A 23,589-nucleotide genomic window follows, 5' to 3' on the forward strand; every position below is an offset into this window, starting at 1 on the left:
GAGGTGGTCACTGTTGAGTGGATATGAATGGAGAAGGGAGGCACGTTTCTTTCCTTGGCTTGCACATCTATCCTCAGACAGAGATTAACCAAAGCCTGCTCCCACCCTCCTCCTCGAATATATTACCTGTGAGTACTGAGTGATGTGATTCACAACCTGCCCCTGCTTGGGGGAGTTAGACTGACCGACCACCATAGTACCCATCAGGACCTTCACTAGATGTCGTACTGTACATTGTGGCTGGGGATGCCATATTGCCACGTTCAGGTATGCCCAAATCAGAACAAGGACCACCTCCTACTCCATATGAGAGGTGGGAGCTGATGCATGGCACATGGCAAAAAGAAAACCTAGCTAATGCCAAAGTACTCTTTACTATATGTCCTGCAACCTTCTAGCATTGCTGTTTGATTCACTAGATACCGCTTTCTCCCCTCATGTTTCTTTCAACAGAGAGGAGCTTTGGAATATCAACATGGATTACCCAATCTGTCACGCAACATTCAACACATCATATGCATTTCATATTCAACAAGAGACAACTGGAGATAACGCTTTACACAATGTACAGCCTCGTTCACATAACACTATCCACTACTTAGTGCTGACTCTCCTATAAAGCATGCTTCTGCAAAATCTATACTGCCCGGTCCTCTAAAAAATATGGGTGCTTCAATTCACTGTTTACATTCCTGCAGAAATGCCCTTAACCAACCATTCGACCACGCATTTGGACAGATATATATGATATGTTATTTAAGAGGCAAGACGGGATGACAAGACAAAACGATCTTACTAGGCCTTGTGTCATTCAGATCGTGCAAGTGCAATGACGTAAAGTGCAGGGGGAAGTGCCAAGGAGAGGGAAGGGGGAAGTGCAATCAAGGCAGCATTGCTCTGAGTAAGTGCAGCCAGGGCAGCGTGGCTCTGGGTAAGTGCAAGGAGGCAGGGGACTGTAGGGTTACAGTTACAGCCCCTAACTGTGCAGTAGGGCTTGAGGCAGTGCAGGGGAGACTGATCAAAAAGGAGCCTGCTACCCAGTAGAGTCGGGGGTAGCCAAGCAACCAGTCGGTGCAGCAGACCGGTAGGTCAGCAGGTCCGAGGGAGTCACAGAAAGAAGAGGAGAAAAGGAAGGCTTTGAGCTGCTACCGGAACTTATGGGGGGTCGGGCTCAAGTTTGAGAGGGGCAGGGAATCCATTCCAGAGGGAAGCTCCTGCAGAGGAGAGAGCTCTACCCCCCACCCTCTGCCTGGAGACGTGACCCTTAGAGAGTTTGAGATAGCTGAGCAAAGGGCTCGAGAAGGAAGGTATTTTGGAAGAGACACTTAGATGTAGTGCGGGCCCCAGCCCCTGAAAGCCTTGTGGATGATGCAGAGGGTCTTGAACTTGATCCTTGCAGCCACCGGAAGACAGTGGAGAGACTTCAGGGCTGGAGAGATATGCTCCCTGGGCTTGAGGCCAAGGACAAGTCTCGCCGTCCTGTTTTGGATAAGTTGCAGAGGGCGGAGAGTAGAAGCAGGCAGATTTAGAAAGAGGCTGTTGCAGAGGTCCAGCCTAGAGAGAACAAGGGGTCTGGAGACAGTGAGCTTCTGGGGGGAAGGAGAGGAAAGGAATAATACCTCTGAGAAGGTGCAGCTGCTAGTGGGCCTTCTTGGCAAGGTCCATGATGTGAGGAGGAGGAGAGTGGAGTTGAAGATGACACCCAGGTTTTTAGCCGCACAGGAAGGTGAAGGAAGAGGGCCCAAGGAGGGTGGCCAAGTGAGAGAGGGAATGCAGGAGCAAGGGTCCCAATGAGAAGGATCGCTGTCCTTCTGGCATTAAGGCAAAGATCATTAGAGGCGCACCAATCCTGAATCGCAAATAAACAGTCAGGAATGAGTGAGAGAGAAGAGGAGGCTGAGGGGAGCCTGAAGGAGAGCCGAGTGTCATCAGCATAGGAAGCAGATAAAGGATAGGCCTAATCTTTAGACACTTTTTAGCTATCTGTAATTTAAGTTCCTGGTGTTCCCAGATCTGGACCACATGCGTACACCCCTTCACCACCACTTCCCTGATCTTTAATTTTGATTACTGATTACCTTTGACCATCCTCATCCTTGCTCCACAATGTTTCCCTTTGCATCTCTAATGCAGTTTTTCATCCCTAGCCCTCTTATTTTTTGGCAGGACAAATGCGGTTTTGCATTTCTCCCCCCCACTGGCATACAAAAATATGTCAGCAATATTGTTGTATCTCATTATTTTTATGGCAAAAATAAGATTGGTTACTGAACTAGATTTTTTTCCCAAAAAAGAAAAGTAGTTATTGAATGTAGTTCACTACTTGATAGCCATTGTCTGTAAATAATGTTAATACAAAGGAGTGAAAACCTTTTTTAAATATGAACATGTTTTGTCTCCAGGAGAGAGAATTTTGACCACTGCTCTTTGCAATATTGCACTAACAATGAACCGCTTATTTCACTAAATGTTTGGCTTGGGTTTGCAAATAATAGGTGCCCCGCTGATTGAACAAAGAGGAATTATTCAATTGAATAGTGTGTTTTAATTATGCAGAATACATTTTTCTAATGTAATATCCATGAGTTATTGAAAATATTTCACATCTATGGTATCATTCCCATTAATTATAGACTTTAAAACCACTGCCCCTTGCAGACATTACTCTTTTGGGAGTAAACATCCTTCTTAATGCCTGCCTCTTATGTTTCTGCATTTTTTGATTCTTGAATTCATTCTGCTCTGTCGCTGTTTCCTCTTTCTCTTATTTCATAGGGCCCCCTTAGATATCTGCCCTGAAAGCTGGACCTTTCTACTTAATGTGGTCTAATTTTAGGGCATTATTGTCCCAACTTGCCTAGCTGGTTTTCCACATAGGTTCTTTAAACAGGTATACTAGTAAATGAAGGGAATTTTCTTACTCAGCAATGTCTTTTCAACCCGCTCATCTCATGGGTTTCGAAACCTACACGATGCATCATGGTTGTACCTCCCTGCTCCTTAGTTCTGCTACTGTCAGTTGCAGGATGAGTGAAAGCAAGGATTCCCAGCATTATGTACAACATTAGCCCAGAGACCAAATTTACCATAATCCTTAGGCAGCGGAGCTGGTGCAGCCACGTGTACCATCGGCTTCAGTCTCCTTTCCAGGAGGGAGCTCTGAAATTCCAGGGGCCGGCGTTCATCCTCAGACGGAGAGGCGGCCACATCTTCTTTTGTCATGATTCCAAGATCCTCCTTCCTGATAGAAATGAAGAATGCATGGTCAGGACATGCACTGGATTTACATAATTGTCACCTGGGAACTCCGACATGCAAGGCCATCGAGGGCTTTTGCTCTGTGTTTTTCCACCCTAGGTGAAGTAAAAACAGAGGTAAGAAATAAATTAGGGGAACTATGGGTAGGATCGGTAAAAGATGTGCTGCCTTCCTGCATTGTTTTTCATTTTATTCCATTGGATCAAAAACGTATTTCAGTTCAGATGTAACTGCTATGAGGGCGTTCGAGGTTTGTATCCTGGAAATTCTAGAAATTGTAGAAAAAGTCTCAGGGTGGTGAGTGTTTAGATTTTTCTTTGGAAGTCAAACCTAATATGACATTTTATATTGTTGTACAACAGTTCTAAACTGTTTGGTTCAATTGATACTTCATGCATAAGGAAGACTAGAGACAGAGTGACCTCTAGGTTTCCCCAAACAAATATCTGAAGAGGAGGAGGGTACGTTTTAAATGTTGTGCCCCGCCTCTCTTCCCCTGCACAGGTTCTGGGAGATGGTGGCGGAGAAGCTGATAATGACCCCACAAAATCCAGGAGTAGTTGTGTTTATGTGAATAGTTTCATGCACACAGCTTTGTGTCAACAAATAATATAAATGGGGCAAACCATAATACCAAAAAAGATGCGCAGATCCAAGAAATGTGCTTATTTGTTGTGACCATCAGCATTCTACCAGGGATTTTAGGAAAACCAAATACATTTATAATATGATTAATATAGTATTTGCTTCGCCACTCATGCAGCATGCTTACCCGAATGTACTTCTTAAGCAGAGCTTAAACAGTGTGCTTAACTCTACAAGGCCTGTCCTCCCAGTCTTGAATAGAATATGTGGACTTGCAAATCCACCAAGACCTTGGGGAACATGTGACTGGCCTGTAAAATGCCAACTTGGCCAACAAACATTGTGGTAATTTATTATATCAAATTGTCGAATACACTACAACATATTGAATCTGGATGCGGAGACGCGCTCAATTTTTGGACACTTTGCAAAGGATTGGAATCACATACTAGAAACAGAAAACATACGCACACATGTTCTTTATAAAGGTGGGGGCTCCACACGAATACAAATGAAAAGATTGCATCTGTGGCAATCCTTAGTCCAAAAACACAGTTGACAGAAAGAATGTAGGCCAATCATGGCTATGGGTGACAGCTGGGTACATACCACAAATTGAATAGATGTTCAAATAATACTGTCTGTATAAAAACCATGGCCTGATACCACCTCTTAAGGCTTCAGTTAAATGGTTGTGTCATTATGGACTATGGCAGGGGTCTGCAACCTTTGGGTTTCCAGATGTATTGGACTACAATTCCCATCAGCCCTAGCCAGCATAGTAAAAGTTTGTATAGTGAAAGATGTTGTGTCCAACAATCAATGTGTTGCCAAGTGGAAAGTGAATTTAAGATTTTGAATTGAAAATTTGAAAGAAGATCAAATAAGTATTTCTGGAGAGCAAAAGCGGTCATCACTTGTTTGTGGACGAAAGTGGACTGAGGTTCTGGAAAGCGATAATTCCAGGATTTATTCAGTTTAGAAAGGGCCCAAGTGCCAGGACAACACCACCTTAGTACTATATTGAAGTTTACCGAACTTTTGAGAACATTCTGAAATGATATTGCTGTAAGAATGAGAGAAAGTGAAGTGAAATCTTACTTGAACAAACAAATGATAACATCTATTATAGGAAACCACTTGCCAGTGGTGTCATGTTGCAGGAAATCCCCAGTATTGAATGACAGTGCCAAGTTCTGTGACACACTTTCTGCTAACTCCCATACACACAAGGAATGCTCTGGACCATTCTTATTCAACATGTCGACTAAATGTCTAAGCTAAATGTGTAATAGTATGGGCTTGTATTTTGGAGGATTCACTTCAGGATCTTTGGAAAATGGGGTTGGGCTTGTTCAACCCACCCAATAGGTAAATCCAGTAGAATATCCAAGAAAATATGCTAATAATGTATACTGAAATGCATTATATGTGTCTATTTACCAGACTGGATTGTACTATTTAATAGGGTGGCAGAAATCTTAGGGCAACCTCAAGGTCACATGGTCGACTCCCTACAAGAGTGACACTCCCTGCTATCCTTCCATGGTAAATACATTGAGTACCTTTCCGTTCAGTGGTGTACAAGGGGTGTCACCAAACGATTCATGGGGAAGAAAGAGTCAGAGCCAAGCCAGGGCGTCTGGCTTTGTCCCAAGAGCTGGCCTCCTGCGTGCGACTCCCAAAACACAATACGCATGACCGGCGTCTTGCTCCCTACACCCTACAACAAAGGACCCATATGTGGCGCCCTGCCCCTACGCATCACAAAAGCGAGACAAGGCATACTGCCTCCTGGCTCCCCAAAACAAATACCTGGTTTCTTGGTCCACACTCCCACCAACACACAAACCTTGCCTGGATCCCAATGTTGGTCGATATGGCACAATGTTATCAAATGACTTGCCCAGGATCACAGACCTTAGTGAAATAAAACCGGAATCGGTGCCCGGCCTGCACTTTAGACACTTATCACATATCGTCTTAGCTCAAGCTGATACAAATCTCGCCCGTAAAGGGCAATCCAGAACTAGAAGTCCAATAATGCAAAGCAAAAACCAGAAGTGGACCAGCATCTCTCAAATAAAATGGGGCATGTTGGCATGTATGGAAATATGTGCAAGTCTATGGCTTTTACAAACTAAAGTAATACTCTGACTTAAAGAGTACACTTATATTTTTTATTTTCACTATCCCTGACACTACAGGTACCAGAATGCAAAGTAAAGTCAGCCCAACAACTGTTTTCAAGACTCACAATCAGCCACAAAAATAACAATGACAAGGCCATGATCTGAAGACTATGAAGTTCAAGAAATGCAAACCATTTCATTTAAAAACCAGGGTTTAGTTTTAATGTTCCTTGGCCTTGGAACAAGGCGCAGGTTGCGTGCGGTGAGGGATGAAGGGGAGGTGGATGCCATGCCATATTACAGCAGTCGGAGGCTTTAGTTTAGAACCGGGTACGTATGAGGCTTCCAGGTAAAAATGAATGAACCCCGGAGGACACCAATGCATCCCCCCGCCTCCCACCAAAGCACTCCCCCTATCTGCTTGAGCTGTTTACAAGAAGGTGCTAGAAGGTCCTAGCGTGGCCCCTTTTCAAACTGAGAGAAGGCAACAGAGGACTGCATTGAAAAAGAAGCAACACTGAGTCCCACAAATTCTCAGGGGACAAGGAGCATTACATCTGAGCTAAAAGGAAAACATGTGTAGAGCGAGCACACTGGCATCGAGCAATCCGAAGATTCACCTTGACAGAAACTAGGATTTTAATTGAAAAAAAAATAGAACAAAAGTTGTTAGCTCATTGACTTGTACTAGCTTCACTGGACAATGAAGCACACTTAAGTGATCCTTTCAGGCCACGTGAAGGTTGCAGGTTTAACCGCATGCCAGCCCAAGAGGAGCCTATAGTGCGTATTGATATGACACCATTTTCAGACTAGGGCAGCATAACCCCTGCTTGCCCTCGGCACTCCTCTCCAGAGTGAAGTACAGACCTTTGGTAGCCTAAACCTCTGCTTGAGGCCCTGTCCTGTTCCCTGGCCAGGCAAGTTGTCTTTTTGTGTATGGTTATTTTCAGGGCAAGCAGCTGGGGCGGGGCTCGTTTCCAGGGTCTATTGACTTGAAGCTCGAGTTGAGCTTGGGTCAGCCACTTGGTCCGGGCAGGCCGAGTCCTGCATGGCTCCCTCATTTTTAAGGGATAGTAACAACTGTTATTCACAGCGAATCAAATATGCAACACCATTACTATATATAAAAACAACATTATCTTAAAATAAATGTATTATTGATAGGTTGAGCACGATTGCAACCTTACTTTCAACCTAGTCGACCCTATCATTATTCATTATTTCCATCTATATTATAATTATTCTTCATTTGTGGGGATCATTGCAAGTATGGTGGTAACCAGAGTTACCGTTACTGACGCCTCATCTGCTGGTATTACCGGCAGATTACAGGTGCCGGCAAGGGTAAGTAATTCCCCATTCCGACTCCGTGGGGGGATTGCCGGTATTACTGGCGCCGGTAGTAAGTCAGGCCACCCCACCGGCAAACGTGTAGTTTACCAGTCTGGAAAAGTGTTGCTATACATCATTATCAGCACTTATTTTCCGGACCAGCAAACTAGTAATGAGGCCATGTTTATTTGATACAATTACATATAATAATAAAGCAAGGTTGTGGATGATGCTCTCCAAATCATGGATAAGGGCGACTCATGCCTCCTCGTCCTCCTTGACCTCTAGGCTTCATTCAACACCGTCGGCCACTGCATCCTCCTCTCCCTACTGCCCGACAGGGTAGGATTCTCTGGCACTGTCCTGAATTGGATTACTTCTCTGGAAGACACCAGGCTGTCCAGATGAACACGTTGCATTCTAACTGACTCCCCGTCTCCTGTGTAACCCCCCATGGCTTCATCCTCTCACTGATCCTTTTTAACCTTTACATGGAGCCTCTAGGCACACTCCTCAAAGATCCTGATATAGCCATGCACCAGTACAGGGATGATACTCTGTTGTACAGGAGATTAAAAAGCCCACAAGACATCGGTTGTCTCCAAAATTACCAAGCCATGATCTATTCCTGGATGTCAAATGACTACCTCAAACTTAACCCATCCAAGACTGAATTCGTCTTCCTAGGTCCGACTGCTACACAACAACATTTCAAACAATGGCTCAATGATATGCGCCATGAAGGATTTGATCTGCAGCTCTCGGATTAAGCTAAATTCTTAACCATGACCATTGACAGCCTCATGTCCTTGCAGAAAAACAGTCAAGAAGGTCCAAATGTGCTGGCTCCTAATCTCCACCTTAGCATAATCAAACTATTCATCCATCTGCAAGACTTCCGAATCTCTCAAAGCATGGCTTTTTCATCAACATCTGATCAAGGACTAATCCCAATAAATGCACAGACCACAACTCACAGTACTGTGCTACTGTTAAAATATTGCATAAGGATATGTCAGATGTTATGTATTTTGGGTGCATAAGGCCAAAACTTTCTATCAACAGATACCCATTGATGCTTCTACTGTTCCTTAAATTAGTTTGTCATCAGTAAGACATTGCTTGTAAGTGGGCGCCTATGTAGCTTTTATATATCCTCACCTGAATGGACGTTCTAATTTTTATTTCTCTAATGAGTTAACATCCGGTTTTGCCAGTGATTTGGTGGGTTAATGTTCATGCATATATACTTTTATACTTGTACGGTTCTCTTTTTAATTAACAGAAACCTATGGATGCTTCGACTGTTAGAGATCAGCAGTAATTAAACTTTAGAGCAGGAGAGCTGAGTTTTGAATTTCCCGTGGGGTGCTGGTGGACAGATTTTGGGGACGTTCCAATGACAGCATAGGGACTTTTAGCACAGATGGCTTGTCCGGCGGGTGCCCTGGCCCCCGAGTACTCTCCGTCCCTACTTAAGAAAGCGCCTCTGTGGGTCCTACAGATCTATATCTGAACTAGATGTTCTAGGTTTTTTTTTTCTATGATAACATCAAATCCAGTTTTTGCTGTGATTTAGCGGGCTTTCTATTAGGTTATTTAAAAGTGTTTCAGGCAGTTTCAGGTTTGATTCTCCCTTGCCATGTGGGCCACCCTTATTGAGCGGGTATGTTTGTTATTCATATAATAAGAGTATATAGGTATTTTTTCAATAGCCCTAGCTTTTGAATAACGCTCGTGCTTTTTGCAGATCTGCCACACTTAGGAGGATTAGACATATTTTTAAAGAGATGGAGCCAGACGTTTATTTCTACATTAACCTTCTGTGAAATGCACCACTATTGTATCTACATATGAGGAGGTAAGTGGGCTTATCTAATTACCTTATCAATCATTCTCCAATTAATACATGTTTTTTAATAATATCTCAGTGGGACTAATTTAGTATTTTGTACATATTATTTCAGACTGGGATGGCATCAAAACCCTTGGATGAATTAAAGAAACTTCTAAAAAGGTTTACAGGATATACTCTTGACAAAGGAACTTTTTCTGAAACGCATAGAGATTATAAAACATCATCAAGTCCTATGAATGTTGAAAAACCTTATACACTGTTTCTTATCAATATTTTGGTATATGAATGGTCTTGGATTGAATTTAGTATGGTTACAAGTTTTTAATCTGTTTCTGTGCAACATTAACAGAAAGACTTTTTCTTTGAGGATTGACATTTGATACCTAATGTTTGATTAAGTGATAATGTGACAAGTTATGTTGTATTTAATAAAGTTCTTTTGAAATGTTGACATGTATTCAGGAAAATAATTCTCCATATTAAAATTAAATGTAACAATTGCATTATAATTTAATGATTGGAAGAGTTAATCCTCGACTAGAGTGCTGCGGACACAGGGTGATATATCACCTTGATTAACATAATTCTTCTGTTAGAAGATGCCAGCCCATACACTGGCTACTCACACCCTGTACAGCGCTCCACTTCTTTCAGTTCATGCATTCATCAATAAAATAATAAACATAAAACAACACTAATTGATAAAAGGACACATAGATTTCATTACAGCAGAAGGTACATATTCATATCCAATGGACAGCAGATTTTCCATGCATTCATATGGTTTTGTTCTTAACATCAGATAATATTTGTGCATTTTAGTTAACAAGCCAAATTACTATGCATTTTGCCTCCATATGAGATCAATGGCATTCTCTTAAAGGGGAGCACTATTCTATTAATAGCTTTATCAGCCCAAGACTGACGGGAGGAAACAACCACAGACATTTAACCTTCCTTGCGGATCATCAATATGGTGTATTTGACATGTTTAGGATTGGAGCATTTGGACAGGTTTACCAAACACAATGAATATTATGGGGGTTTCTTACCGTAAGAAAAGAAAAGAAAAGAAAAAACACTATACCATAGAATATGTGAGCAGAATAGACCATTTCAGTTAACAAGCCACTCATGTCACAGCGTCACCTAATCTGCATTCCTGAAAGTGCAGTTCAGAGTCAATGTAAATCACTGTTAGTATGCAGCCATTAGACGTTGTGTACAGCATTGCATGCAATCATGCTCATTTCATGGCGCTGGGCAAACAGAGTGAAGGAAGTTGACACACTCCCGATGCCTCAGTAGCACCTTACAGAATATACAGGTGTGAAGGAGGGAAGGGGCAACAACATTTGCTGTGGCGGAGGAGAATGCGTGCATTCCATTCAATGCAGTAGCCTACAAAGAGATAATCAAATGTGTCTTGATTTGACAGAAAAATCATCACTGTCCATGATAAACACCGGTGTAAAGGGCAATGTTTTCAAAGAATTTCATGATATTAGAAACAATATAATTAAAGATCCATTATGATATACAAATATCATGCTGAATTGAACATTTCATGGATCAATGTTCCCTTTTGACAGAATTCAACTGGACCAAGCCTCAACGTCATCGTCCTTTTGCATAAGATAGACGCATAGCATAATGAAGATAGATTGATGAAGTTAAGTTATCCACAAAGACTCACAGACCCTAATGAATTTCGATGTTACTACAGCTTTGTCAAAGCCATAAGTGCCCGTCCCAAGATGTTCCCACTCCTGCAAATATAGGGACAACCCACAAGAGACAAAGATAGGCATAAATTGGCTCACAATGAGATTACTAAGGGGGTAGTTATTTGCACCCCCTACGCGTATGTTAATATAGCAGACATTGGGTTTCATTACGAGTTTGGTAGTAATTAGGTGGTAATTCTTCCAAAATACTGCTAGAATCATTTACTGCTACTGCAACTTTGTCCCATGGGGTTACCATGGGTTTACAAGTGATGGTAAGTCTGTTTAATTCACCATTTTTGGAGTCCACAGAACTCCATGGGAATTTTGGGGGGTTGGGGGGATTTACTGCCGGCGGTATTACTGTGCAGTAAATCTGCACATTCTTTTTATTAGGTAAAGTGGAGGATTTACATCCAGCAACAAGATAGAGCTGAATCTGCCACTTTGCCTCCAAACATCAGTGGATTTATCGCGCTCTAAATCCACCAAAACTTAGAATTTGACAGTGCGGGTAAAACAGTGATAATTCTATTACTGCCAAAAAAAGTGGCAGTTTGGAATTACTGTCACTTTTTCCTGCCCCGCCAAACCTGTAATGAGGCCCTTTGCTTAGTAGCCTTATGGGAAATACAAAGGGTCCCAAGTTGCCTCCATTGGATTGCTTCTTGAAAGGCACAAAGCCATGTCCCAGGGTTCTGCTTCAAGTATCTTGGGTTGATCTACAGTTGTAGTACCTGTGAGGAATCGAAGGGCATCCTCACTTCTATCTCCAATATATCCTCCTCCCAGGTGGCCAGGTAAAGGCAGTTGCTTTTGGATCCTGACCCTGGGGGTGGATATGCGAGGGAGGATCAGCTGGATGAAGGGGAATTGGGGAGCGGGGATGAGGCACCCTTGGGTGGGACACAGTATCCCCATTTTCCTTTTGTAAGGAGTCAAATATCACCCAGGCCTTTATGGGGTATTACCAATCACTTCCCTATTTTTCTAGAAAACACTCTCCTAATACACACCAGTCAGGTAGTGATAGGAGGAAGAGACAATTCATAGTCATACATCCTCTCTTTATTAACTCAAACATACACTCTGGTACTGGGATGAGGAAGAGGGACCAAGACCGATATGCAGTAAAGGAACATTGCCTGCACACGGGGCCCAGAAGGTGGTATAAATGACCTGATCAGGTGAGGCTAATGAGATCGCTTGTGGAACGCTTCCCGGAGGTGAGACCAGGGAGACGCATGCCCGAAGCGCCTATGAGCTGCCGAATCATTGCAGTGGAAGTGGATGGTGGTGGGAGCATTCGACAGGTCTTATGTAGCAGAGCTTGTCTGCATACCTCCAGGAGTCAGAGAGACTCCCTCTCCATACAATTGAGGTGGCAGAGATCCTGGATGAGAGGCGCGCTGAGCCGGGACCAGCGACAGCCGCAGAGAGCCTGCCGATGCAGAGAACAGCACCTGGAGACGGCGTATCTGGTGAGTCAAAGGAGCCTGAATGGCTCTGGGACGCTGTGGGGTGAACCACATGGTTTATGCAGGTCGGATCGCTCATGAGTGAGGGAGGGAGCACTGAGGCAATCTGAATGCCGGTCCAGTTAAGGTTTTGTGATTATGGAACTGTGAACGAGATGAAATTAATAAGGCCAAGAATGGGCCATGGAAACAGAAGTCTTTGAACTGGTGAAAACGCCTGTGAATCAGGCCTTTAGGGTATATATCTCCAATTGGTAGACAAAAATGCAGAATTAGGCGTAATACTATGGATTACCCAGCTCAGTGATAACATGCATCAAAGTACAAAAACTGGGCAACCTCCACAATAGATTGTGTGCCAATGCACCAGTGAAATAGTTTAAATTTCTTATTTTTTTTTAAACCAAATTCAATACCTCGTCTTTAAAAAAAAATAATTATTTATTTGTGTGAATCAAAATTTGAATTGATTTTTACAAAAAAAGAATGTCAAACAGCTTTCAGTAGTTCGCACGTGAGTTTTGAAATAAACTAAAGCGAGGTTAACTTGCTTTTTCAGCCCAAATAGGCCTTTTCAAACTAATAGCTGAGAAAGAAGACTCGGGTGATTGTAGTTGTAGCGAGTTGACTTAGTTTACTGCGATCCCTTCCAGGTTATTCAGGGTGTCTAGTTTGGACATAATTTTTTGCACTATTTTGGAAGTGGCCATTAGCCAGGTTGGTTTATCCCCACTGATCATTCTTGACCACCAGCAAGATTCACTGTCAATCGAGGGATCCGACGAGAAATGCTGCATGTAGGCTGTCCTGATTTGTTTTGTTTATGGGCAGCCTATAAGCAGATGACGAATTGTCTCAGTTTCCTTTTTGTTCTGGCATAGTCTGCAATGAACTGTGTTTGAAAGTCCTTTGATGGCTTTAATTTCATTTGTTGGTAGCAGGTTAAGTCTCGCCCTTAAAAGACAGTTTCTGGCTTGTCTGTTTGGGAATTGTTTTATGAATCCCTGGAGCTCGTTTAGTTTCATTATGTTGGGGGGCAGATGTTGTGTTAACTTGTTTTCCATAGCTTTTGCCAGAGTTGTGATCCTGTCTAGTTCCTTGATCTTTTTTCATTATTTTTGCCGGATTTTGGATTAAGTCGTCTTCTGTGCTCTCAATTGAACTCAACAGCGTGGAGTTTTTTTATGTTTGATCGCTAGTATATTAATTTTAAAATGGGCACCAGGGCATCTATCAATCACAGGAGTTTTATGAGCATAATATTGTTGAAAAATATAAAGGCATCAATTCTAAATACCTTCACGGGGCACAATGAAACTACCCTGTGCCAAATAAAAAGGGAAGACAGCTGTAAAAAGATTTTAAAATAATGGGGCCAATGTACAACCCTGCTTAATTCATTAATTTTCGGGAATACTTTGAGAGCTAGACCCATCCCCAAGATTTGTAACTTGGTTCCAAGTATCCAATTTGTTTTGCTGGTATTATTTACCTATGTTAAGGGAGTAAAAGCGGCTAGTATATGTTTATCTATAGGGCTGGCAGGTAGATTCGGATTTTTAATAAATCCCATATCCTCAACATTTCCCACAGCAAGCTGCGGAGGACCCAGTGAAATATGGCACAATAACGACAGACAACTAAAAAGGAGCATACTTGGATGACTAATGTGCAAAAATGGTGCAATGCTAAAAACTATATATTAGACTTCAAACTTACATTTCCCACCCAGTCACGAAGACAGAGCGAATCACTACTAGGAAGAAGCTTGCACAGAGTTCTAAAGATCAAAATCATTCTATAGTTTCAAGATCCATCACTTTTTTGTGGACTAGAATAATAGAGACATCTTTCCATTAAGAGCAGAATAAGACTAGTTATAAAAAAAACATTAAAAATAGAAAGGAATAAATGGTCCCAAAACGTTAAACATAACTTCAACTAGTCTAGTACATCTAAATTATTGCTGGCTGAGCTCCATGCACCTACAATTGCATCGACTATTTCATTCACGCTAGTGGACCTTTTCAATTAATAAGTGATACTGAAAGCAGGGTGTGATTGTGTACAGACTTTTCATTTCCGGAGCACTGTTTTCTCAAAGCTCAAAATCATTGTGGATAGATTCAGAGACAGCTGGTAAAAAGAGTGTTTGTCACAGATTGTGGATAGTATGTGGCCCAGGTTTCAGAACAAGCTCATTAATCAGGAAAAATCTTATTGAATCATAGGGCAAATAACAAGAGTCCTTCTCCACCGAAGGAAGATGGCACACTACGAATGGCACCATCATGTAGTGAGGCTGTAGGAGTTGCTGGCAGCGGTCAAGGGTATCCTGTGAGCTGGATGATTTTGGAGACTGTCCCAGTATTATGGGCTGAAACGGTCCAAAACAAGCTAAAAGTGTTTCTGATGTTCTAAGTGGAGATGGTGCCATACAAGAACAACTGCTCTGAGAATAGTAGAGACAGGACTGTGCAGGGAAAGGCCCATACAATCCAGTGCCATTCAATTGGCCAATGCCCTTAGAAAAATATGACCATTGCCAGACAAAAAGGGGTGCCTAGAGTATTTCCAACCACATGTGAAAAGCTTGGCATGCAGATCCACAGCAATGCCCAGAACTACAAGAGTCCAGTGGTGAAGTTGGTGAATAGGGAAGATCCTACTTAAGAAATTGAAATTTAAGGTCTGAGCCTGAAGCAAAGGTGGCGAGTGCAGGGAAATGTGCGGTCTCAAAGAGCCATTTTGACTATTCCTCCTTATAATTAGGTGAGATTTGATTTCTACAGGGTCAAAATGGTGTACCTCTGCTGTTGGCCTTGTCGTGTTGTCGGTCTTCAGCACAAGATGCTTCAACTGTAGTTTAACGCCCAGCAAGAATAGGAGCGTCTCAGATTGCCAGAGTCCAAGTAGCAAGAAAACTTTCAGGCAGCACAGAAGTGCCAAGGCATAGAAAATAAATTAACTAGGCGTTGCAAAATCAACAAATGCAAGTTACCAGGATGGGTTTACCAGTCAAAACTGAGAACAAAGTGCTACATGAAAAATGCGACAGAGCCATCTACATAAGGTTCAGATAAGCATTTAATCTTAACATTGTCTTAGATAGCCTGTGTACAGCACTGCATGAATTCCTCAAATTGACACGCAGACGTATTATTGGTTCTTACAGGAAAATTGTCATTTGATGTAGCAACCTGTGGAAATGACCATAAGTGTTGATGTCTTGAAATGTTATGTTTATACTGCAGAGGATGTGCTGTGTGAGACCAAAGGTAATTAGCTGTTATTAGTTCAAGATACATTGAAGGATCCGACCAGCCGAGAGTTCTGATAGGCATCCTAGAAGCTCAAGGCTTCTCTGGGACAGGGTAACCTAAGGAAGCCCTGTTTCCACAAATGAGTACCCTTGCCTGACTGGCTGTTTGGAAGTTGCTTGACTGGGGGAGATATTTGTTTTTGGGTTTCAGCCCTAGTGGCTGAACCTAGGGATGTTGACTAGATTCCACTCCTCTAAAATCGAAGTAGCTCTGAAAAACAAACTGTTTCCCCACAAAGAATGCATGAGAGAACAAACACAATAAGGCAGAGTTGCTTTCATTCGCTTTGCCATTTGACCATGCCTATTTGCTGGCCAGTGATCAGATGCCCCTGTGTGAGTGAAATAGTCTGACCTAGAGCTGCCATAATTGTTGCAACCATGCATAAAGGGTGAGCTCTGACCCCTTCCTGGATTTCAAACTTTCTAAAAGTACTGGATCTGTGTGTATGTACCTTTACATGAACATTGCTTGAAACTTATTAGGATGAGGAAGAGGGACCAGTAGAGGCGGCTGGGACTCTTTGGGTCTGATTGCCAGCCTGGCTAAAGAAGTGTTCAACCAGCAAAGAGAGAAACTGCTTCCAAAAGCAAAGTGGTGTTGCCATTGACCTGCTTTGGCCCAGCGTCAGTCATGTGAAGCCTGGAACGCAAGGGAAAAGCCTAGTAGTCCCATGCTGCAGTGAGGACCCTAGATGCAAAGAATTGCCAGGTCGATAATCTTCCTGGTAGGAACTCCCAATTTATCCATCAAGATGGAATAGCAGTGGACAGGCCAGCTAATGCTGCAACTGGAGAAACAGAAAATGATGACTACAAGGTAGAGGTCAAGTTCACCAAAAAGTGAAACCCATCTTCTATGTCCTTTGACATCCAGACATCATTCAAAGAGGCTTTAAATTTAAAGTTGGACCCCTTACTAGAATGTCTGTATACCAATAGACAGCCATCTAGCCAAGTGTCCTCAAAGGCCAAAGAAACTCACTTTCCCAAGATCTACTCAGAAAGAGGACTTTAGTAGTCCACTGGCCACTAACAAAGTTTGGGACTTGGTAATCCCCAGGGAGTATATCACTGGGCCAATGAAACCACCTTTATTGACCGCTTAGGAGTGATATTGAATGTGTCTACAGTTGAAGGATGTTTTTGTATTCTGCATATTCATGAATGTTGCATATAGATATGCTGGGGGATATAGAAGGCAATAGAGCTGCCTGACAAACACGAACATCAGGATATCACAAACGGAATCCAAACTAGATTTGAGATAATATTTGTATAGAGCACTCTTTCACCTCCAAAAAGGTATCATGGCATTGGAAGGAAGATGCAGAGAGTACATATTACAGGTAAAGTCAGATAATAAAAAAGAAACATTTAGAATATATACAAACATGTAGATCATTAGATGAAGTAAAATACATCATGGTTAAGAAAATAATACAGAGTTCCAATGCTCTTCTAGGATACATGACCAACAGCTTGGGCTGTCCATGTGGCAGTGTCATGGCTCAGAGACGGTGGATCCCTGTCACGAGGACCAACAGAAGAAAAAGTTCATGGAGGCAGTCAAAATGGGGATAAAGCCCGATTGAATACACCAGAATTGTTGACCACCATCCCTGTGATCCAACATAGACTGAACAAAGTAGTGTGTGGTGGTACAAAATGGGCAACAATTCTCATGAATCCCATGAGTCGTTTTATACTAGGTTAGATTCACAGGAGTCGCCGGGCCAAAGGTTCAATGAAATGTAGACAGAGGTACGAAACAGCCTGGCCGTTTGCTTAGTGTTAAATGGTCCATCAGAGTTCAAAGTGGTGGAAGGTCCGCTCTGTCAGGTGGCCAGCTAACATATTATCCTTGCTGTAGTATGCTCCCTCTAGAATCATACCAAAATACCTCCGTCCATCACTGAGAAGCCCAAACTACAGAGCCCCATTTCACCATATATATGTGAGTGGGGGCGGTTAAGATAAAAAAGGTAGAGGGGTATGTGGTGGGGCTGCAGGGGTTCTCCCCCAATACATATATATATATATATATATTAGTGAAATAGGTAAATAAAAAATATTTTAAAAATCTGTATTTTGGGCTTCGACATTTTGTTTTCGAAATGGTCTCATAAATGCCTCCCTCTAAACAGTTAGTACCTGGTTTATCAGCTTACAATAAACCATCTCTGGGCACAGCCTCTTGTTTCCTCTTCAGATAAGAATAACTCTTTCTTGTGCAAGATAATGTAATCGGGCTGGTTGGTGGAGCCAAGGTTCGCCTTAGAGTTGCCTAGAGAGTGGACACCAGCGCCCTTTCTTGTGCTTCCAGGAGTTCAGTCTTCTCCATGAGAGGTCTGTTTCGATATTATTTGTTTCAAGAGGGCAATGCTAAAATATTCTCCACGAAAAAGGGTAGGCTGTTCACAAAATGGGGAAGGTTATGACTGGCTAGAAATGAGAATACTCTATGCAGCATGCAGGCATCTAATGATGGGCAACAGCCAGAATGGACAGCCTGGAGAAAGGAATACGAGTGGGACTGAAAGCTTTGACCGCAAAAAGGGTATGATGAATGTGTTATTGAGAATCCAGGATTGACTGCAGGCAGCATATGCAGCTTGAACCTACAATCACATCCATTCTACAAACCATGGGACTTTATGCATTTCTTAGCTTTCCTTTGGGTTTAAGATGAGAACAAATGGTGAGCCAGTTTATTAGGGTGTGAACAAATTGGGACATAGACCAAGGACAAAACAAAACCCATTAAGCTCTGGGGGGCAAGTGCTGCAAACTAAAGAGGAGTACTGAACAGATCTACACAATTACATTATTGGGTGGCTCTGGAGGAAATGGTGTAGGCATGAAGGTAGGATGTTGTAGACAGTGAGGAGAGCTCCCTCTTAGGGCAGTAGGTGAACTTTAAGCCAAGCTTTGAAGAGATCCACAGTCTGGCTCGCATGGATTGTGATGTGAAGCGGGTTGCAATAGAGCGAAGTGAGAAGGAAGAAAGTGCAAACCAGCATTGGGTTGGTAGGTAGAAGTGGCGTAGGATCTGGGGGTGTCATAGATGGTGCAGGTAGAGAGAAGTTAAGCACTTTCTCTGAAGATAGGAAGGCCACGGACTAGGCATGAGGTGTAATTGAGTTTGCTAAGCACCATGGTTGGGATTACAGTATTCAGAAATTGGAGAGTATGAAATTGGCACATATTCTGAATGCTGAGAAGGAGCTGAGGGTGCGGTAGTGAAGACTTGTTGCAGTCAGAAGTGGCTATGAAAGAAAAGCCCAATGTTTCAAACATTGGGGTGGGGGAGCAAGAAGATCAGGCACGAAGGAGATCATAGAGGGTAGGGATGGCATTGGAAGCTGCGAGATGACTTCCATTTGAGGAGTTCAGCATGAGGCAGTGGAGAGCTATCCACTGACAGATTGCAGTATGCCAGCTGGTAATCAATTCTGAGATGGCTGGGGTGAAGGAGGAAATTAGAAAAAGTATTTGAGCACTATCATCAAAAAGGCTGTAGTGAAATCCAAAGGATGAGAGATGTCTTACTAAGGCAGAGGTAGAGAAAGGTTAAGAGCAGGGGACCAAGGATTGGATCATTGGGTGGTGCTGATAGGGAGAGTGATGTGGTCAGAGGTATGCGAGTTTCAAAAGAATTTTAAAGGACCCCGTTCTAGAAAGCAAGCAATCGATGTGAGAGCAGATTTGTGAAACCCAAGGTCTTGGAAAGTGAGGAGGAGAGAAAAATAGCGGGCAGTGTTGAAAGCAGGAAGGCAGTCCAAAGAGATGAGTACAGAAGAAAGTTTGAAGTAAGGAACATAAGAAAAAAAGTTGAAGACAAGCTTGAGTGCAGTCTCCAAGCTGTGTTTACTATGGAGGTAAGATTCAAATGTATCTCATAGGCCATTATTGATCCAGTTGAAGACCACCCATTCAAGGACCTGTGAATAATGATGTAAGAATGGAACCATGCAATAGCTTGCCAGTACATTTGGATCAGAAAGGGGTTTCTTCAAAAGAGATAGGACAGTTGCAGATTTGAAGGAGGCAGGGAAGAGCCCAACTCGGTGAGAGTGGTTTAGGAGCTCAGAGAGAGGAGGGCAGGTGTTTGGCACTAAGTTTTTGATCATTTAAGGAGAAAACAGGTCGATAGGAGCACAGGAAGGGTTTGCGCTGCGAAGGATGGGTGCTAGTTCAGTAGGTAGAGGGATGGGAGAAGTAGTCACAAAGTAGAAAGGATAGAGAGGAGTTGTGGTGGTAGACAGGAGGGTGAGGGAGAGGAGGACTGTGAGTGTGCAGGGTCGGTTTGGCCCCTTGGCCTTTCAGTCCGTGGCCAGGCCGAAATCGTCCCTAGGGAGTGGGGGCTGGTTTCTGGCGATGCCTGGACCGGTTTGAAAAAAATAAATTGGAAAAAAAATATTTTGTTTTTAAAAAAATGTATTTTTCTCCAAAAAGCCTTTCATCCTTCTTAGTTCGATTAATGAGTACCAACACAGGTTAAGTGATATTGTATGCATATTTGCTCTATAAAAAAGAGCTTAAGTGTAAGTGCTATACAATAACATTATCATTTGGCCTTGGACGTCTGCTTGGATTCACAGTAATTTAGTGTACCTAGGAACAATGCTATTTGATGCCTCTTCTTGTTTTGTGAAGGGGTGAAAGGTCGTGTTTCACCGCTTCACGTGATGTCACTTTGGGGTCGGGTCAAATGGCAACACTTCTGGTGAGGTCATCAGAGGTCAAGTGTGGGCCACTTTTTTTTGGGTGACCAGGCTTATTTCTTGTCCCAGTCCGACCCTGTGAATGTATCATGAATTTTAGCAATTTTAGAGGAAAAGTACTGACCAAAGTCATTAGCAAAGAGGGAGGAGCCAATGGATATTGGCTTGGGAGGTGTGATCAGAGACTGGAAGGTAAATTTAAGTATTCTGGGTGATTGTAAAGGGAGCAGAATACGCTTCTGAAGTAGGAGGATTTGGTAGAGTCCCGTGCAGGCGAGAGAGGGCAGGAGCATTTTTGAATGAAAGGAGCAGGGCGGGTATCCGCGTCTTATGCCAGCATCGTAGGTCATGGCACATGTTTGTTTTGAAAGTCTAAGGACATGAAGGTGGGAACAGTGCTTTACGTGGGCCGGGGCCTGCGGGGGCTGGGCTCTGGCAGTCTCCAGAAAGTGGGGCTGAGCCGGGGCCCTACCGGGGCCCCCGGTCCCACAAAACATTGGTGGGACGCATTATCCCGCAGTGGCCGCTGCCGCGACAAGAGATGCGCTGAGGCTGTCGGCACTTCTGTCAGTCAGTGTAACTTTCTCTGATGACCCCTCACCAGGGTCATCAGAGGATGTCCCTTTGTTTGCTCTTCTCAGGTCACTGACCCTCACGAACACGTGGGCTCTATGATCTATTATGCAAATTAGATCACAGAGCCCGCAGGTTCGCAGAGGGTGAAAGGCGCCTGGGGCTCTGTGATCTATCTGCACTGAGCAGAGATCACTGAGCCCGAGGCGCCTTTCTCTGTTGGCAAAGCTTTATAAAAGATGCTTGAATTGTGTACGTTTCAAGCTATCTTTTTTAAAAATAGAAATATTTCTATGTTTATTAAAGACGGCTTGAAACGTACACAATTCAAGGCATCTTTATAAAGCTCTGTCGACGGACAAAGCCAGCTTGGGTTTTGTCCATCATCAATGCTTTATAAAAGATGCCTTGAATTGTTTACGTGTCAAGCCATCTTTTAGAAACATAGAAATATGTTACAAATGTCTATGTTTATAAAAGGTGGCTTGAAAAGTACACAAACCATAGTAAGGTAAGCACACAAGTGTGCGTAACTTACTATGGTTTGTGCACTTTTCAAGCCACCTTTTATGAACATAGAAATATGTAACATTGCTACGTTTATAAAAGATGGCTTGAAAAGTACACAAACCATAGTATTACGCATACAAAGATATAAATGCTCACATACATTTATATATTTGTTTGCGCACCTTACTATGATTTGTGCACTTTTAGGCCACGCCCACAATGAAAGCCATGCCCCCAAACGAGGGCCCCCCCCTCAATTTCTTACCCCACTTAAAGCACTGGGTGGGAATATGCATGCAGGATAGTGTTGGTCAAAAGGAGTGAAAGTCAGAAAAAGCATTCTCAATGGAAGAGGCATGAATAGGGGCGAGAGACATTCACATCATCAAGGTAAAGGGTTAGATAGTCCTTCTTGAATTTCCTTTTGGTCCTTGAAGAGGGGAGAGGAGTAGTAGTGGGTGGAGAGACAGACGTTAAATTGAACAATAGAGCGTTCAACGGGAGAGGGTTCAATAGAAAGGTCAGAGGAGGAGAGCAAGGTAGAGAGAAAGATGAGGTCATGAGAGTTCCCACTAGAGCGGGTGGACTGGTTTTGGTGGGAGTACAGAGAGTCGTCAGATAGGTGGAAGTAATGTTCAAGGCTGGTGGCTGCAGAGGGCTTGAGAATATTACAATCCCCCAACATGGCAGTGGAGATATTGGTGGCAAGTGACTCAAGGAGCAGGTAGAAGTCAGGGAAGAAGCAGTTAAGAGGGCCAGGCTGTCCACAGAACAATGAGAGGAGTATGAAGGAGCAGTTAAATATTTTGGGGCAAACTAAGACCAAACCTTGCAATGGGGCTAGATGACAGAATGTGTAACATATGCAAAGTCAAAGGGAGAGAGGAACTTGCCCGACATGTTCTAACCGAATGCCTTGAATTAGGACCCTTGTACATGTCTATTTTGGGTAGATGGGTCTATAATTATGAAGGGATAAAGTGTAATGCTTTTTGGTGCTACTGTTTAAACATTGAAAATAAATCAACGCACATAGCACTTTATAATGTATGGAGTAAGGTAAAAGAATGTATTAATTAGAACATTTATTGGCTTGGCATGGAGAACGTGGTGCTGGGTGAAACCCTAAGACGGTAGTGTATTAAATTGTTTTTAACTAGGAAGAAGATTGGAGAAAGTATGGATTTTAGTAACATGTGACGATACACTCATTTGGATTGTTAATTTTAGACATGTCTTATAAATATGTGTAGTGTATTTGTGTGAATGTAACTAATCATAATAAATTAAAGAAAGTAATATATTGGCACATTCAAAAGAGAAGGATGTGATGTCCAAGGGGCCAGTTTGGCAGTGGCAGTGACGAGGGCCTTATTCACAAGGAACTCTTCTACCATTCCCAATGGTTGTGGAAGAAGTCAGAAGTAGCAGAGTCAGGTTGGAGGACAGCTAGTGTAGCAGAGTCATGAGGGGAGATCTCAGTTTCTGTCATAGCAAGAAGTGAAAGTTGAGGGTGATGAGAGTCAAAGTTGTCAGTGATGTAAGAAAATGTGTTGCAGAGGGATTGTGCATTCCAGAGGCCAAGTGAAAGAGTGATAGGAGGTGGAGGAGAGGAGCCAGTGTTTTGCGTTAGGCGAGGGGGATAGACAAGTTTGGAGAACATCAGGTTTGATGGCTGTGAGGGCAGGGTGAGAGTAGGGCATGTGTAGGGGCGAGAGTAAGGTAGAAGTTAGACTGGCTTAAGGATGTGAGAGAATGGGAGAAAAATAGTTATCATCAGGTATAAAGGTACAAAGTCAAGGTGTATGATGGAGGGTAAATGGAGCAGGCAAGTGAAAGTGAGATTATATGATAAGCAGAGAACACTGGTGAAGCATTTTAAATCATAGAGAACATATTGCAAAGACAAAAGGAAGACTGCTTTGTCAGTGGCCACGTGACATCTGGACTGAATTTGTCGTGGGGCTCAGCTGCATTCTATGGGTTGCAGCGTGAGAGGGGGTAGGGGTATTGTAAATAGTCTATCAATGGGGTATTGTAAATAGTCTATCAATATCTAGGGCAACTGTCAACCTCACTTCTTC

The 23,589-nt window shown here is 42.9% G+C and overlaps 1 protein-coding gene across 3 annotated transcripts in view; it reads right to left on the bottom strand.

The window, feature by feature from the left end:
* CLIP3 (CAP-Gly domain containing linker protein 3) overlaps window positions 1–23,589 on the bottom strand; it is a 199,709-nt gene that overhangs the window by 81,444 nt on the left and 94,676 nt on the right. For all 3 annotated transcript variants that reach the window (XR_011302001.1, XM_069644314.1, XM_069644313.1), the window contains exon 2: window positions 3,087–3,241. Coding sequence is in view for 2 of the 3 variants with exons in the window: in XM_069644313.1 (XP_069500414.1) it covers window positions 3,087–3,241 (155 nt within the window). In the remaining variant the exon portion in view is untranslated. The remainder of the gene's footprint in view (window positions 1–3,086; window positions 3,242–23,589) is intronic.

Source organism: Ambystoma mexicanum, chromosome 2p, assembly GCF_040938575.1.
Source record: "Ambystoma mexicanum isolate Mex_15411 chromosome 2p, UKY_AmexF1_1, whole genome shotgun sequence".
Taxonomy (NCBI): Eukaryota; Metazoa; Chordata; class Amphibia; order Caudata; family Ambystomatidae; genus Ambystoma; species Ambystoma mexicanum.